The sequence below is a fragment of the Oncorhynchus keta genome, unplaced genomic scaffold, assembly GCF_023373465.1.
Source record: "Oncorhynchus keta strain PuntledgeMale-10-30-2019 unplaced genomic scaffold, Oket_V2 Un_scaffold_630_pilon_pilon, whole genome shotgun sequence".
Classification (NCBI taxonomy): domain Eukaryota; kingdom Metazoa; phylum Chordata; class Actinopteri; order Salmoniformes; family Salmonidae; genus Oncorhynchus; species Oncorhynchus keta.
In genome coordinates this window covers 342,758-358,056 of record NW_026290978.1, presented here as the reverse complement: position 1 = coordinate 358,056, position 15,299 = coordinate 342,758, and the positions used below count along the sequence as shown (strand labels likewise).

The following is a 15,299-nucleotide window of genomic DNA, read 5'->3' as shown; positions in this document are numbered from 1 at the left end:
AAAGACATGTCAGTGTGTGTGTGTGTGGTTTGTGTAAGTGTTTAATTGTGTGTGTGTGTGTGTGTGTGTGTGTTTAACCAGATAAATCACATTGAGATTGGCATCTTTTTTCCAGTGGGTTCTGACCAAGATGGCAGCATTCAACCTAGTTACACATGTGACACAACATAACACATAATAATGAATGGAAGTTAAATTGGTGCAAAGTCCATAAAAGTGTGTTAAACCTTCTCTTTAAAAGACATGTCAGTGTATTTGGGTAGTTTGAGAAGCAAGAGGCCGTAGGGCAACCTCAACACCTACTGTAGAGAATGGTTTGGAACGCCTGCAAATAAGGGTGGCCTTAACCTCAACACCTACCATGTATGTTCATGTTGACCTAACATGATCACTGTTTAATTGACCTTACCACATAGTGGTAAGTACATGTTGACCTAACATGATCACTGTTTGCCTCGCCTTACCTACTGTGTACATGTTGACCTAACATGATCACTGTTTGCATGACCTTAACCTCAACACCTACTGTATGTTCATGTTGACAACATGATCACTGTTTGCCTGACCTTAACCTCAACACCTACTGTACCTGTTGACTTAACATGTATGTTCATGTTGACACACCTACTGTATGTTCATGTTGACCTAACATGATCACTGTTTGCCTGGCCTTAACCTCAACACCTACTGTTGTTCATGTTGACCTAACATGCACTGGTATGTTCATGTTGACCTAACATGATCACTGTTTGCCTGGCCTTAACCTCAACACCTACTGTATGTTCATGTTGACCTAACATGATCACTGTTTGCCTGGCCTTAACCTCAACACCTACTGTAGAAAAAAATGGGACCTCATGATCACACCTGGCCTTAACCTCAACACCTACTGTATGTTCATGTTGACCTAACATGATCACTGTTTGCCTGACCTTAACCTCAACACCTACTGTATGTTCATGTTGACCTGACTGAACATCTGTCAATAGTTTTTTAAGGACTCGTTAAGGACTCGCCATAACATTTGTGAAGGCAGTTTATTTTTCCTACATTTCACTCTGTCACCAAAAGTGAAGTACTTCTTGTTCAAGGTCACTTTCAACGTGCTGAAAGCAGAGTGTTGTGTTTTGGGTGCCTCTCTGGAGTGGCTGAGGAGCACATGCAGTCCTCTCCAAAGTGATGATACCCCTCAATAACCTTCTTTTACACACCCTCACCCTATTTCAAGTATCAAACCACTGAGCCATCAAAAAACACACCCAGCCCCAAACAGCCAATCTATTTTTCCAGTTCTTTAACCAAAGATTATAGTCTCTCTTCATCTCCACATGTGGAGGGGGAAAGGCATCCACCTATTCCCAGGAAGATGATTCCTTCCCACCTGGTAGGTACACACACACACACACCCCACACACACACACTTTCTCTCTTGCCAGTCTTCCACAGCGAATGAAAAATGTGTCCAATATCCCTAGACGGACAATAATGATCAGAAAGCAATAGAGGTGAGGTGGATAGATAGCACCTTGCCCTGCGATAGCCGTTTTGCTTGGGTTTGCAGTTAAGGGTGTGTGCGTGGGTTTTAAAGGTTTTGCTTTGCTGCTGTTTCTCAGCAAGGCACTCCCATTACTTCTCATTGTTACGGTGGGGACTTTTCGTCTATTGTCTGAGTTGCTCTGTTGTTGGCCAGGGCTAATGGCCGCTCCTTTAGCTGCCTTCAACCCGATCTCCTCTCACTCCCTGGGCTCCTTCAGTGTCTTCAAAGGTCTGTAGGACCTGGTGGAGGAAAGGGGCCATTAAAGATGATCTCAGAGCACACACACACCTGACACTAACACACGGGCAGACAGGCATGTAAACACACACACACCTGACACTAACACACGGGCAGACAGACATGTAAACACACACACACCTGACACTAACACACGGGCAGACAGACATGTAAACACACACACCTGACACTAACACACGGGCAGACAGACATGTAAACACACACACCTGACACTAACACACGGGCAGACAGGCATGTAAACACACACAGAAGACCTGCATGCTCACTCACTATTACACGGGAGAGATGGAAAACAGAATGTTTTTATCTTTTGAAAAGGAATGTTATTCTACTGTGTGTGTGTGTGTGTGTGTGTGTGTGAGAGAGCCCATGATGGATGGAGAGTGCTGACATGTGCAGCTCAGTGGACTGGGAGACACGACATGGCTAGACTCTCTGTTCTTCCCCCTCTCTCGCTCTGCTTCACTCTGAAAGACATTGCACGTCACCCCTGCTCCCCCCTGCTCTCTGACATCAGAGGTAGCAGACCAAACATCAGCTGTATATTGGACCATGTCACCCAGGGCCAGTCAACCTATAGAAGGTCTTAGTGGTGGATGATGAACTGTTTGATTCCTCTATCAATTTAATGATGGGTTGTTGTGGACTGGTGGTCATAGGAATGTTATTTTAACTTTGGTTGATCACTATCGGACCACCCATCTAGCTGTGATTTCTAACCTTCCTGTTACTGTTTCAGCCATAGAATAGTTTAAGGTCTATTTTAGAGCGTAGGTCAACGTAGTTGATTTGATATATTTCCTCAGTCAGTATTGTAGGCTAATTACACCCACATTTCTCCGCAGTGGTTCAGTGTGTCTTTACTTCACTTCCAGTGCCTTTGGAAAGTATTCAGACCCTTTGTTCCACATTTTGTTATGTTACAGCCTTATTCTAAAACTGATGAGAAAAAAATTATGTAATCAATCTACACACAATCCCCCATAATGACAAAGTGAAAACAGTGTTAAAAAATGTTTGCGAATGTATTGAAACAGAAATACCTTATTTACGTAAGTATTCAGACCCTTTGCTATGAGACTTGAAATTGAGCTCAGGTTCATCCTGTTTCCATTGAACATCCTTGATGTTTCTACAACTTGATTGGAGTCCACCCGTGGTAAATTCAATTGATTGGACATGATTTGGAAAGGCACACACCTGTCTATATAAGGTCCCATAGTTGACAGTACATTTCAGGACAAAGACCAAGCCATGAGGTCAAAGGAATTGTCCGTAGAGCTCCGAGACAGGATTGTGTCGAGGCACAGATCTGGGGAAGGGTACCAATACATTACTGCATTATTGAAGGTCACCAAGAACACAGGGGCCTCCATCATTCGTAAGTGGAAGAAGTTTGCAACCACCAAGAATCATTCTAGAGCTGGCCGCCCGGCCAAACTGAGCAATCAGGGGAGAAGGGCCTTGGTCAGGGAGGAGACCAACGACCCAATGGTCACTGACCGAGCTCCAGAGTTCCTCTGTGGAGATGGCAGAACCTTCCAGAAAGACAACCATCTCTGCAGCACTCCATCAATTAGGCCTTTATGGTAGAGTTGCCAGACGGAAGCCACTCCTCAGTAAAAGGCACAAGACAGCCCACTCCAGAGCGCTCAGGACCTTAGACCTGAGCAAAGGTTCACCTTCCAACCGGACATCAACCCTAAGCACACAGCCAATACAACTCAGGAATGTCTTCAGGACAAGTCTCTGAATGTCCTTGAGTGGCCCAGCCAGAGCCCGGACTTGAACACAATCGAACATCTCTGGAGAGACATGAAAATATCTGTGCAGCGACATTCCCCATCCAGCCTGACAGAGCTTGAGAGGATCTGCAGAGAAGAAGTCCCAAGCTTGTAGCATCATACCCAAGAAGACTCGGGCTGTAATTGCTGCCAAAGGTGCTTCAAAAAGTACTGACTAAAGGGTCTGAATACTTATGTAAATTATTTATTTTTGAATAAATTTGCATAAATGTCCCCCAAAAAGGTTTTACTTTGTCATTATGGGGTATTGTGTGTAGATTGATGAGGGGAAAAAATCTATGTAATCTATTTTAGAATAAGGCTGTTAACTAACAAAATGTGGCAAAAGTCAAGGGGTCTGAGTACTTTATGAATGCACTGTATATTAGGCTGGTGTGTTTGATTCTGAACAGAGGAACAGTTTGGATCTCACTGTTCAGGGACCTTCACCAATCACACCAGCGCAGTGTAGCGATGAACGTGTTGCCAGGCAACTATAAGAATCTAATGCCTAGTGACGCTTCAAAAAGTTGCATCGTTCCAACTGCCTGGTGGGAAGTGTGTGCAGGTTTACCAGCTCAAAATAACACTGCACTCTTCCTATGTAAATACATCCGGAGGGGGTTTCGCAGGAAAGTGTCATGTCTAAATGAATCTCAGGCAAAATGTGCCTGTTCCTAAACCCTCTGACTCATTGGACTGTCTGTCAAAGTGCTCACCTCTTTCCCTCAGGGAGAGTGAGGGAGAGCTACATCACGTGGTTATACAGCCCCCTCCCACTCACTGCAGCACCTGATAGAACTTTGTGGAATAACGCAAATCTACAACAACACATGTACGTTCTGTCATAGCTAAAATACGACATTCGGGAAGTCCAGTTGATTATTTGATATGGCATATACAGTACATTTTATGTTATGAAGTTGCCTTTTCTGAGATCTCTGCCAAGCAAGGAGGACAGGAGACGACCTAATCCCGCCTCCCACTTTTACCTTGTAACCCCTTTGGACAGTCCACCTGCCTATCAACACTGTTCGTTTTCCCTCTCTGACTGTCGGCTACATCCCTCGTTGCATGGTGTGATCAGATCATTACGGCAAAGTACATCTACTAAAATGAGAGGGAAAGACTAGTGAGTGTTCACCATAACGTCCAAGTCATAGGAGGACACGTATGGACTAAAAGGCTCATTTATGGAACTAATGTTTAATTTAGGTGAATAACATAGTTATGGCATCTGGGTGGCCACTACAGAGGACATTTCCTGATGAGCTCTTATTTAATGTGATAAAAATTATTATAGTCCTGACAACTCGTTTAACTATTCCTGAGATATTCACTTACTAGAAACAATGTGACTATCAAACTCAGCAAAATTATAATTACACACACTACTTTTCAGTTTTCATAAACTTGAGCTGTGTATGTTTGTGTGTATCTCATGTGTTTACGTGTCTGCTTGCTTATGCTTATGTGCGTCTGTCCTTTTTCTAGTGTTGTAAATGTTAACTGTCTGTCTCTGTCAGGCTGGAGGAGGAGAAGGTCCATGCTGCATCCTTTGCTGAGGCTGAGGCCCAGGCCAGTGTGAAGGATGAGGTGGGTCGTATCCTGGAGCTGGAGAGAGCCACGACCCATAATACCCTGACGCAGGCTGTCATGAGGGAGAAGGTCAGCGCTGAGGACGAGAGGCTACGCACCCAGCTTTACGTAAGTCCCTAACCCCCCAACCGTTTTTCAACCCCCCCCCCTTCGTCAATTGGTTTTGTTCCAGTCTCAGCCCAGCACAAACACTGACTTTCACAGTCATCAAGATCAGATGTTGATTAGGTGAATGAAGTGTTTTAGTGCTGGGCTGGAACAAATGTCTGTACACCCACTAGCTAGGGGTTGATGACTGTAATGGCCCTGATGGCAGCTCATTCCCCTCTGTAACCAGGGTGATGATCACTGTGCTCCTCATAGGTGGGACCATCCAATAACCAAAACAGAGGACTATATAGTATTATCTTAGTATCTGTAAAACATCTTGTTCTGCTGGGCATCCTAATGTTATACTGGACTCCACTGAAACATGAGGACTATATAGTATTATCTTAGTGTCTGTAAAACATCTTGTTCTGCTGGGCATCCTAATGCTATACTGGACTCTGAAACATGAGGACTATATAGTATTATCTTAGTATCTGTAAAACATCTTGTTCTGCTGGGCATCCTAATGCTATACTGGACTCTGAAACATGAGGACTATATAGTATTATCTTAGTATCTGTAAAACATGTTCTGCTGGGCATCCTAATGTTATACTGGACTCCACTGAAACATGAGGACTATATAGTATTATCTTAGTATCTGTAAAACATCTTGTTCTGCTGGGCATCCTAATGCTATACTGCACTCCACTGAAACATGAGGACTATATAGTATTATCTTAGTATCTGTAAAACATCTTGTTCTGCTGGGCATCCTAATGCTATACTGGACTCCACTGAAACATGAGGACTATATAGTATTATCTTAGTATCTGTAAAACATGTTCTGCTGGGCATCCTAATGCTATACTGTACTCCACTGAAACATGAGGACTATATAGTATTATCTTAGTATCTGTAAAACATCTTGTTCTGCTGGGCATCCTAATGCTATACTGCACTCCACTGAAACATGAGGACTATATAGTATTATCTTAGTATCTGTAAAACATGTTCTGCTGGGCATCCTAATGCTATACTGGACTCCACTGAAACATGAGGACTATATAGTATTATCTTAGTATCTGTAAAACATCTTGTCTTGGGCATCCTAATGCTATGTCAAACATGAGGACTAAAACATCTTGTTCTGCTGGGCATCCTAATGCTATACTGGTATATAGTATTATCTTAGTATCTGTAAAACATGTTCTGCTGGGCATCCTAATGTATACTGGACTCCACTGAAACATGAGGACTATATAGTATTATCTTAGTATCTGTAAAACATCTTGTTCTGCTGGGCATCCTAATGCTATACTGTACTCCACTGAAACATGAGGACTATATAGTATTATCTTAGTATCTGTAAAACATCTTGTTCTGCTGGGCATCCTAATGCTATACTGTCTCCACTGAAACATGAGGACTATATAGTATTATCTTAGTATCTGTAAAACATGTTCTGCTGGGCATCCTAATGCTATACTGGACTCCACTGAAACATGAGTATCTGAAACATGAGGACTAAAACATCTTAGTATCTGTAAAACATCTTGTTCTGCTGGGCATCCTAATGCTATACTGCTGAAACATGAGCATATAGTAGTATCTGTAAAACATCTTGTTCTGCTAGCTATCTGTAAATATAGTATTATCAGTGTTTCTGCTGGGCATCCTAATGCTATACTGTGAAACATGAGGACTATATAGTATTATCTGACTCCACTGAAACATGAGGACTATATAGTATTATCTTAGTATCTGTAAAACATCTTGTTCTGCTGGGCATCCTAATGTTATACTGGACTCCACTGAAACATGACCCGTCGGCTACATTTCAACATTTCCAAGTTTTACCACTTGTGAGCTTTTCATCTGCAGATGATATTCACATTTTGTCTGGATCTTGGAGCTGTGCCCTTCATATAACTTCTGTTGAAACTACTTAGCAAATGTCTTGCAGGGCTGTTAATACTCTTCTGAGGACAGGAAGAGGTACAGGAGGTTAGAATTTAAATGGCTGCACTGTTAATTGGGCAGTTTAGCAGGAACCAGTCATGTATTTTTGTATTCTAGCTTGAATGCATAGAAATGACACTTCTTTCATATTAAATATTGCTCCCTTCCATCATTGGTTAAACACACACTCTCTCACACACACACACACACACACATATATGTGGTAATTGACAGGTCATGACTGGAGCGGTGACACGTTGGGTGTGTGAGCATAGCCGTGAACTAAAGTCTATAGAGCCGTCTGACCTGTGTGACCCCTTACACAATAAGAGCATTTGCATTACACACTAATACAAATGTGTAACAGGACAAATATAAGCACCCGCCAAATGATTGATTATTCTTAGACACACGAACGAACACACACACACACACACACACGCTAGCCCCTCAGAGACCTGAGAAATGAGGGGTTTCACTTCCACCATATCATTGTGATAGGTTAGGTTAGGTTAAACTGAAATTGATCTTCCTACAGGGCCCTCTTATATTTCACTGTCCCCTTATTTCCTTTATGATGTAGTCTGAGAAAGCCACCCTCATTTTAGGGAGTTATGGCTTTATTTGCTGTAAATAGCCCTTATAAACATATAGCAAGACCAGCGTCATCCCTGCATTGCCTTGACAGCCAACAGATTCTCTCACAACCGGCGCGCACACACACACACACACAACACGCTCCCCGGAGAACGGGCCCTGTTTACAAACCTACGCTATTGATTATATAGCTCATTTCACACACTCATTGCTGTAATAGAAAAATGAATCATTTTGGGTGGCCGAGACGCCATGGCGTGCCGCGATTCCACCACGCCGCAGGATGAGTGTATCAGGGATCCCTCGCTCGGAACGACGATCCAATCGGAAAAATGTAAAAGTGAGGGAGGTGGGGAGGAAGAGCGGGGACTCTATACGCCTTCAGCATCTGTGAAGAGAGCTGTTTTGTTCTTTGTCATCTTTAATTTAATGATTTTTTTTGGAGGGAGGGAGGGAGTGATAGGACCAGCCATGTATCTCCATGTAAGTGTCTGTCCTCTCTTGGTGCTGTTTAAAATAATGTCCGGATAGCTCAGATCAGTCATATGGACCCGTTCTGGGGGCCAACGTGTTCCAAAAGATACTACAATGGGGAACGGAAGCAGGGCGGTAGCTCCACCTCCCTCTCTTTGTGAGTTCTGGGCAAGTCTGTGGGCCAAATGTCCCCTCCCCTTATGAAATTCGCAAGATGTGAACACCTGTGAAATGGTGATTTGTCCAGATGATTAGTGAGGAAAAACCTGCGCTCTGGGTTAAGGTTCAAGGTGAGACATGACATCTGACAGACGTTAAGTTACCAGTACTGTTACATGCTTCTGTCCACCAGAGAGAACTATCAGTATACAGCAGTACTGTACTGTAGAACGGGTCACAGCAGCGGCAGTCCTTGTAGTACAGGTCACAGCAGCGGCAGTCCTTGTAGTACAGGTCACAGCAGCGGCAGTCCTCGTAGTACAGGTCACAGCAGCGGCAGTCCTTGTAGTACAGGTCACAGCAGCGGCAGTCCTCGTAGTACAGGTCACAGCAGCGGCAGTCCTTGTAGTACAGGTCACAGCAGCGGCAGTCCTTGTAGTACAGGTCACAGCAGCGGCAGTCCTCGTAGTACAGTCACAGCAGCGGCAGTCCTCGTAGTCACAGCACAGGTCACAGCAGCGGCAGTCCTTGTAGTACAGGTCACAGCAGCGGCAGTCCTTGTAGTACAGGTCACAGCAGCGGCAGTCCTTGTAGTACAGGTCACAGCAGCGGCAGTCCTTGTAGTACAGGTCACAGCAGCGGCAGTCCTTGTAGTACAGGTCACAGCAGCGGCAGTCCTTGTAGTACAGGTCACAGCAGCGGCAGTCCTTGTAGTACAGGTCACAGCAGCGGCAGTCCTTGTAGTACAGGTCACAGCAGCGGCAGTCCTCGTAGTACAGGTCACAGCAGCGGCAGTCCTTGTAGTACAGGTCACAGCAGCGGCAGTCCTTGTAGTACAGGTCACAGCAGCGGCAGTCCTCGTAGTACAGGTCACAGCAGCGGCAGTCCTTGTAGTACAGGTCACAGCAGCGGCAGTCCTCGTAGTACAGGTCACAGCAGCGGCAGTCCTTGTAGTACAGGTCACAGCAGCGGCAGTCCTTGTAGTACAGGTCACAGCAGCGGCAGTCCTTGTAGTACAGGTCACAGCAGCGGCAGTCCTTGTAGTATAGTCACAGCAGCGGCAGTCCTTGTAGTACAGGTCACAGCAGCGGCAGTCCTTGTAGTACAGTCACAGCAGCGGCAGTCCTCTAATTACACGCCACAGCAGCGGCAGTAATACAGAGAGACAGTTTAAAACTCTTTTACTGGCTCCAAGGTTAACCCTGGGCCTTTACCATCTTTTAACACGCTCTCCCCAAGAGACTGGAGCTGGGTGTCCCAGGAGACTGGAGCTGGGTGTCCCAGGAGACTGGAGCTGGGTGTCCCAGGAGACTGGAGCTGGGTGTCCCAGGAGACTGGAGCTGGGTGTCCCAGGAGACTGGAGCTGGGTGTCCCAGGAGCTGGGTGTGTCCCAGGAGACTGGAGCTGGGTGTGTCCCAGGAGACTGGAGCTGGGTGTGTCCCAGGAGACTGGAGATGGGTGTGTCCCAGGAGACTGGAGCTGCGTGTTTAAAATGAGTGGGTACATGCAAATTGAGCACACACACTCACAGATATTTGCACACAGACAACATTGTTTTTGACACTTCTGTTTCTGTCTCTCTCTCACACTGGAGTAAAGAGCAGAAGAGGAGGGAAAGTCTGTTCTTTTAGCAGAAAGTGTGTGATGAATTCCCTGTTTGAGAATTCATTTAGAGTTCTGGAGTTTAATAGAATCCGAGGGGTTATCACAGAGTCTGCGCCTATTTTACTCATGTAATTGTCAAGGCTGTCAGTCCTCTCATATGCCCGCTGTTCTTTTCAACTGGAAATGGACTTTTCCCTTTAAAAGACAGCCTCGTCGCCGCCTTCTTCCCTCATTGTCATTTTTCGGTGTTAACTCTGGGACGGCTGTCTCTCTCTCCTCATTGGCTACGTCCCAATTGGCACCATATTCCGTTTCTAGTGCACTGCTTTTGTCACAAGTAGTGCAGTTTAAAGGTAATAGGGTGTCATTTGGGAATCTACCAGTCTCTCTTCAGCCGCCAAGACACTTCCCCAACTGTCTTTGAAGTAGCACAGTGCTTTAAAATGGGGGAAAAATAAGCAGTTTCATTACAGGAGTATGTTCACTCTGACTTCATGATTGATATTCAGAATAATGTACAGACACTCTGAATAATGTATTTCTCTGTAGACATTTTAAATATGAGGTTGGCATAGATACAAGCTACATTTACACATGGAGCACGTGAAACGCTTTGGTGATGACCCCTAACTGTGTATATGTATCGTTCCAACATGGGTCAATCAGTGTGTTACCTTTACATCGCACGACACGGACACTACGTAACGCCTTTGTAATGGGAAATGTAAAATTGTCGCAAAGGATTTGAAAACGGGCCCTTGGGAGCAGCATGGTTGTTGTACTAAGCCCACGTTGCGGCCTAGATGGTGCTTTCAGAGATGATTTGTGAAGTCATTTGCCGTACCACCGCCCTGCACTTAGCAGAGCACATTTATCAAATCAATGCTCTCTGGTCATTGATAAAGCCCAGCTTGATCATTCATGGTGTTCCTATGGAACCACCATTTTACATTCAGCTGGAGCAGTGGTTTTCAACCTGTTATAAACAGTTTTACATTCAGCTAGAGCAGTGGTTTTCAACCTGTTATAAACAGTTTTACATTCAGCTAGAGCAGTGGTTTTCAACCTGTTATAAACAGTTTTACATTCAGCTAGAGCAGTGGTTTTCAACCTGTTATAAACAGTTTTACATTCAGCTAGAGCAGTGGTTTTCAACCTGTTATAAACAGTTTTACATTCAGCTAGAGCAGTGGTTTTCAACCTGTTATAAACAGTTTTACATTCAGCTAGAGCAGTGGTTTTCAACCTGTTATAAACAGTTACATTCAGCTAGAGCAGTGGTTTTCAACCTGTTATAAACAGTTTTACATTCAGCTAGAGCAGTGGTTTTCAACCTGTTATAAACAGTTTTACATTCAGCTAGAGCAGTGGTTTTCAACCTGTTATAAACAGTTTTACATTCAGCTAGAGCAGTGGTTTTCAACCTGTTATAAACAGTTTTACATTCAGCTAGAGCAGTGGTTTTCAACCTGTTATAAACAGTTTTACATTCAGCTAGAGCAGTGGTTTTCAACCTGTTATAAACAGTTTTACATTCAGCTAGAGCAGTGGTTTTCAACCTGTTATAAACAGTTTTACATTCAGCTAGAGCAGTGGTTTTCAACCTGTTATAAACAGTTTTACATTCAGCTAGAGCAGTGGTTTTCAACCTGTTATAAACAGTTTTACATTCAGCTAGAGCAGTGGTTTTCAACCTGTTATAAACAGTTTTACATTCAGCTAGAGCAGTGGTTTTCAACCTGTTATAAACAGTTTTACATTCAGCTAGAGCAGTGGTTTTCAACCTGTTATAAACAGTTTTACATTCAGCTAGAGCAGTGGTTTTCAACCTGTTATAAACAGTTTTACATTCAGCTAGAGCAGTGGTTTTAAACTGTTATAAACAGTTTTACATTCAAGAGTAAAATTTCAACCTGTTTAAACAGTTTTACATTCAGCTAGAGCAGTGGTTTTCAACCTGTTATAAACAGTTTTACATTCAGCTAGATGGTTTTCAGACCTGTTATAAACAACATTCAGCTAGAGCAGTGGTTTTCAACCTGTTATAAACAGTTTTACATTCAGCTAGAGCAGTGGTTTTCAACCTGTTATAAACAGTTTTACATTCAGCTGGCAGTGGTTTTCAACCTGGATAAACAGTTTTACATTCAGCTAGAGCAGTGGTTTTCAACCTGTTATAAACAGTTTTACATTCAGCTAGAGCAGTGGTTTTCAACCTGTTATAAACAGTTTTACATTCAGCTAGAGCAGTGGTTTTCAACCTGTTATAAACAGTTTTACATTCAGCTAGAGCAGTGGTTTTCAACCTGTTATAAACAGTTTTACATTCAGCTAGAGCAGTGGTTTTCAACCTGTTATAAACAGTTTTACATTCAGCTAGAGCAGTGGTTTTCAACCTGTTATAAACAGTTTTACATTCAGCTAGAGCAGTGGTTTTCAACCTGTTATAAACAGTTTTACATTCAGCTAGAGCAGTGGTTTTCAACCTGTTATAAACAGTTTTACATTCAGCTAGAGCAGTGGTTTTCAACCTGTTATAAACAGTTTTACATTCAGCTAGAGCAGTGGTTTTCAACCTGTTATAAACTTTTTCTATGTTTTACATTCAGCTAGAGCAGTGGTTTTCAACCTGTTATAAACAGTTTTACATTCAGCTGGAGCAGTGGTTTTCAACCTGTTATAAACAGTTTTACATTCAGCTAGAGCAGTGGTTTTCAACCTGTTATAAACAGTTTTACATTCAGCTAGAGCAGTGGTTTTCAACCTGTTATAAACAGTTTTACATTCAGCTAGAGCAGTGGTTTTCAACCTGTTATAAACAGTTTTACATTCAGCTAGAGCAGTGGTTTTCAACCTGTTATAAACAGTTTTACATTCAGCTGGAGCAGTGGTTTTCAACCTGTTATAAACAGTTTTACATTCAGCTGGAGCAGTGGTTTTCAACCTGTTATAAACAGTTTTACATTCAGCTAGAGCAGTGGTTTTCAACCTGTTATAAACAGTTTTACATTCAGCTAGAGCAGTGGTTTTCAACCTGTTATAAACAGTTTTACATTCAGCTAGAGCAGTGGTTTTCAACCTGTTATAAACAGTTTTACATTCAGCTAGAGCAGTGGTTTTCAACCTGTTATAAACAGTTTTACATTCAGCTAGAGCAGTGGTTTTCAACCTGTTATAAACAGTTTTACATTCAGCTGGAGCAGTGGTTTTCAACCTGTTATAAACAGTTTTACATTCAGCTAGAGTGGTTTTCAACCTGTTATAAACCGTTTTACATTCAGCTAGAGCAGTGGTTTCAACCTGTTATAAACAGTTTTACATTCAGCTGGAGCAGTGGTTTTCAACCTGTTATAAACAGTTTTACATTCAGCTAGAGCAGTGGTTTTCAACCTGTTATAAACAGTTTTACATTCAGCTAGAGCAGTGGTTTTCAACCTGTTATAAACAGTTTTACATTCAGCTAGAGCAGTGGTTTTCAACCTGTTATAAACCGTTTTACATTCAGCTAGAGCAGTGGTTTTCAACCTGTTATAAACAGTTTTACATTCAGCTAGAGCAGTGGTTTTCAACCTGTTATAAACAGTTTTACATTCAGCTAGAGCAGTGGTTTTCAACCTGTTATAAACCGTTTTACATTACTTTTCACAATACAAACATACATCTGTAATATATTTCATCTGCTACATTCACCGATAACATGAGGTCTAAATTTGACCGCTAAGATGTTTAATGTAAAACAATTCTGACACTGTGAATAGTGGTCCTGGAGCTTTTGATGGTGATTTGGTGGTCCCTAGAAAGGACAAGGTTGGGAGCCACTGAGCTAGAGGAACCTGTGCTACATTACAGGTTAGAGAAGCTTTAAATGTCTTCTCTATAAGCCCACACCACTGCAAGGCTGCAACCCTTACGCTATTGTGGGATTTGGTTCTTAGCAAGCCTGTCCCTGGATCTACAAAAAGTGCTGCTTTGCTATTACAGAAAGTGTATTTTCTTCCCAATTATAAAGAAATACCTTGGTCTTAATGTTAAATCTTGGGAAGAAAATACTGTGCTACAGCCTTACAGCATATTTATTCCATGGAGGAATTTCAGTGAAACTGGTTGTAAGGGGAGTGATTGGAATACTAGGTGATAGAGGATGAAGAGGGGATGGGAAGAGGAGAGCAGGTGAAGAAGTAAGGACCGGGTATAGAGGCTAGCCTACATAAGCTCTACATAAGTCAGGCTGGAGCGGTAGAAGAAAGCGCTAGTTGTTGTGTTTTCTCTCTTCAGTCTCCTGATTCTACGAGGTATTGATTGGTCTTCTCATCAGGATGCATGTCACGTCGCCACGGCAGCAGGGCCCTATAGAACCCCTGGTACATCACACACAGTGGTAGAGGTGTACTGTGCTCGAATGCTCCCCACGCCATCCTGTAATGGCAACACCGCCATGGCAATAGCTACCAATTACGCAGCCTTCCAGGGGAATTGCCTCGATGGCCATTTAAGCCTGAGTGGACACACACACACACACACACACACACACACACACACACACACACACACACACACACACACACACACACAAGGCTGTATAGACTAGTAGCCTGGATGTTCCTGTTTTATTTCTAACATTGATAGCCTTACGCCTTGTGACTAAGAATAATTTCTGACGATAGAGTTCTGTGATTTGGAGGTTGACTGGATGTTGACTTCCAAAATCAAAGTATTTGTTGTGTTTTTCTTTAGACCTTTGTGCTGCCTGTATCATACGTTCAACCCACAGTATCTCTACGTAGTCCAGTACTATTCCCTCTAGTCTCTACGTAGTCCACTACTATTCCCTCTAGTCTCTACGTAGTCCACTACTATTCCCTCTAGTCTCTACGTAGTCCACTACTATTCCCTCTAGTCTCTACGTAGTCCACTACTATTCCCTCTAGTCTCTACGTAGTCCACTACTATTCCCTCTAGTCTCTACGTAGTCCACTACTATTCCCTCTAGTCTCTACGTAGTCCAGTACTATTCCCTCTAGTCTCTACGTAGTCCAGAACTATTCCCTCTAGTCTCTACGTAGTCCAGTACTATTCCCTCTAGTCTCTACGTAGTCCAGAACTATTCCCTCTAGTCTCTACGTAGTCCACTACTATTCCCTCTAGTCTCTACTATTCCCTCTAGTCTCTCGTAGTCCACTACTATTCCCACTAGTCTCTACTATTCCACTACTATTCCCTCTAGTCTCTACGTAG

The 15,299-nt window shown here is 43.1% G+C and overlaps 1 protein-coding gene across 11 annotated transcripts in view; it reads left to right on the top strand.

Annotated features, from left to right (window-relative positions):
• chchd3a (coiled-coil-helix-coiled-coil-helix domain containing 3a) overlaps positions 1-15,299 on the top strand; it is a 297,090-nt gene that overhangs the window by 199,848 nt on the left and 81,943 nt on the right. For 5 of the 11 annotated variants that reach the window (XM_052517232.1, XM_052517237.1, XM_052517227.1 and 2 more), the window contains exon 5: positions 5,106-5,286. The exons of the other annotated variants lie outside the window; for them this stretch is intronic. In XM_052517232.1, the coding sequence (XP_052373192.1) occupies positions 5,106-5,286 (181 nt within the window). The remainder of the gene's footprint in view (positions 1-5,105; positions 5,287-15,299) is intronic. 11 annotated transcript variants of the gene reach the window in all.